The 2,234-nt window shown below is 49.3% G+C and overlaps 1 protein-coding gene across 1 annotated transcript; it reads right to left on the reverse strand.

Moving 5' to 3' along the window:
- Nucleotides 1-797: 797 nt before the first annotated feature.
- On the reverse strand, nucleotides 798-1,742 carry LOC102385300 (olfactory receptor 10T2-like). The gene has a single exon (XM_006030976.1). It carries the CDS (start codon nucleotides 1,740-1,742, stop codon nucleotides 798-800), a length of 945 nt encoding a protein of 314 aa, XP_006031038.1.
- Between the last annotated feature and the right edge of the window lie 492 nt (nucleotides 1,743-2,234).

Genomic DNA, 2,234 nt, shown 5'->3' on the forward strand with positions numbered 1-2,234 from the left:
TCTTGGCTCAGTTTTGACTAAAAAAAAAAAAAAAGCTGTAAACAGGCTTGGTGTCTTGTGCACAGAAACAACAGGTTCACACAACAGCAGGCAGTTGCTTGCCCCTTTATCCTAGGAGCTCTGCCTTCACCCAGAAAATGCATCTATGAATTTCTCAACCACTGCAACTCTTAGAGTTTTCCAAACAGTCTCCCCATGTTCATGTTTGCAACTACTCTCAGGAAGCTCTCACACCGCACATCTCTCAGGCCATACAGCTTAGCCCTGCTCAGCCTATGCTAGGCACCCTGTGACCTTGGGCAGTAATTTTTATAGTAGAAGAAATCTACTTGCTTGAGGGGCTTGTTTGTTCCCTGTATTTGCCCTAAAGGCAAGGTACTTAGCACAGCCAGAAGCTTTCACCAAGCCTGTGAGTATTTGCAAAAGAGAAACACTAGATCAGCATTTTTCAACCTGTGGGTCATGACCCAAAATTGGGTTGCAAGAATATATGAAAGGGTTGTGGACAGATGGATCAACAAACTTTAAAAATGGATTCTCCTTTAAAGGAGAAAAATGTGGGAAACCTGTAAGGGGCTGCTTGGGGCTCCCCAGGCCCCCCACACACCCCTAACCCACACACTGGGTTCTGGGGCCTGGTGGCAGGGGGCAGCAGGTCAGGAGTGAGGGGCACTGATGTTTACAAATGAGTCTTGGTGCAAAAAAGGATGGGAACCAGTGCACTAGAGGATCTCATTAACACCTTCCAATAGAAGCAAGACCTGTCCTGAATTTTAGAAATCATTGTCACATTGGTTTTATGCTTCCTGGGGACAGAACATCCTGGTCATTGTTCTCTGAAGGGCCAATCTCATTTCCTTGTTTCTCAGGCTGTACATCATAGGGTTGAGCAGTGGGGTGAAAACGGTGTAGGACACAGTAATGAGCTTGTCCTGCTCCAGTGAGCGGGCAGACTTGGGCCTCAGGTAGATGATGGCAGCGCAGCCATAGTGCACAACCACCACAGTCAAGTGGGCGGCACAGGTGGAGAAGGCCTTGCGCTGACCCTGGGCTGAGGAGATCTTGAGGATGGCATTGATGATAAAGATGTAGGAGATCAGGATCAGTAGCAGGGCCGTGACAATGAAGCAGATGGCAGCAAGGAACACAATGCTTTCTGGGATGCTGCTATCAGTGCAGGCCAGCTGGAGCACTGGGGCACTGTCGCAGAAGAAGTGGTCAATCCTGTTGGGACCACAGTATGGCAGCTGGAATATCAGGTAAACTGTTACCACTGAGAACAGGAAGCTACTGAAGAAGCAGACGGATACCAGCTGGGCACAGACACGTGGGTTCATTAGCACTGTGTAGTGCAGGGGGTGGCAGATGGCCATGTACCGATCATAGCCCATCACTGCCAGCAGGCCACAGTTGGTTTCTGCCAAGGACATGAAGAAGTACATCTGCAGCGCACAGCCCACCAAGGAGATGGGTTTCCCCCCGGACAGCAGCGTTGCCAGCATGTTGGGGATGATGACAAAGGTGTAGCAGGTCTCAGAGACGGAGAGGATGAACAGAAAGAAGTACATGGGGGTGTGCAGGGCATTGTCTAGCCAGATAGCCATCATGATGAGCATGTTGGCAATCAATATGAACATGTAAACGAGGAAAAAAGTTGCAAATAAGACATAGCGTAGCTGTGGGCGCAGGGAGAATCCAACCAGGATGAATTCATTCAGTGATGTGTCATTGCCCCATCTCATGCTGACCTGGGGCTGTGTCTGTGGGGAGAGAAACGTGAGTCTCAATCACCAACAGCAAATTCTGGTCTCAGCCCCTGACTGCCCTTCTGTCCATTGATAGTCGAAGAGATAAGGTTGAGAAAGGTGCAAGAAAACATTATGCAGTGCCCCTTCCCCAGAGCTCCAACTCCATAGCACCCTGGAACCAGGAGAGGTGGCCTATTCCCAGGGCTCGCTGTCCCCAGCTGACCTCTTCTCAAGCTCGACTTGCCCCTATGAGCATGAGAGGAAGTTAGTGTTCACAGCCTGCCAGCTGCCATGTTTTTAAACCTGAAGCAACCTCATTCTGCTGGATGATGTATGTATGCTCCATGATGTATGTGTTCCCCATAGTTTTAATGCAAATTCCAGCCTCAAAGAGACAGATGTCTTGGTTCCTGCTCGTAATTCTGACTTCCTAAATGTACAAGTGAAATGACAAAGCCTGGACTAAGGGTCTGGGTCACAGCAGGA

This window comes from Alligator sinensis, unplaced genomic scaffold (assembly GCF_000455745.1).
Source record: "Alligator sinensis unplaced genomic scaffold, ASM45574v1 scaffold1165_1, whole genome shotgun sequence".
Lineage (NCBI taxonomy): Eukaryota > Metazoa > Chordata > Crocodylia > Alligatoridae > Alligator > Alligator sinensis.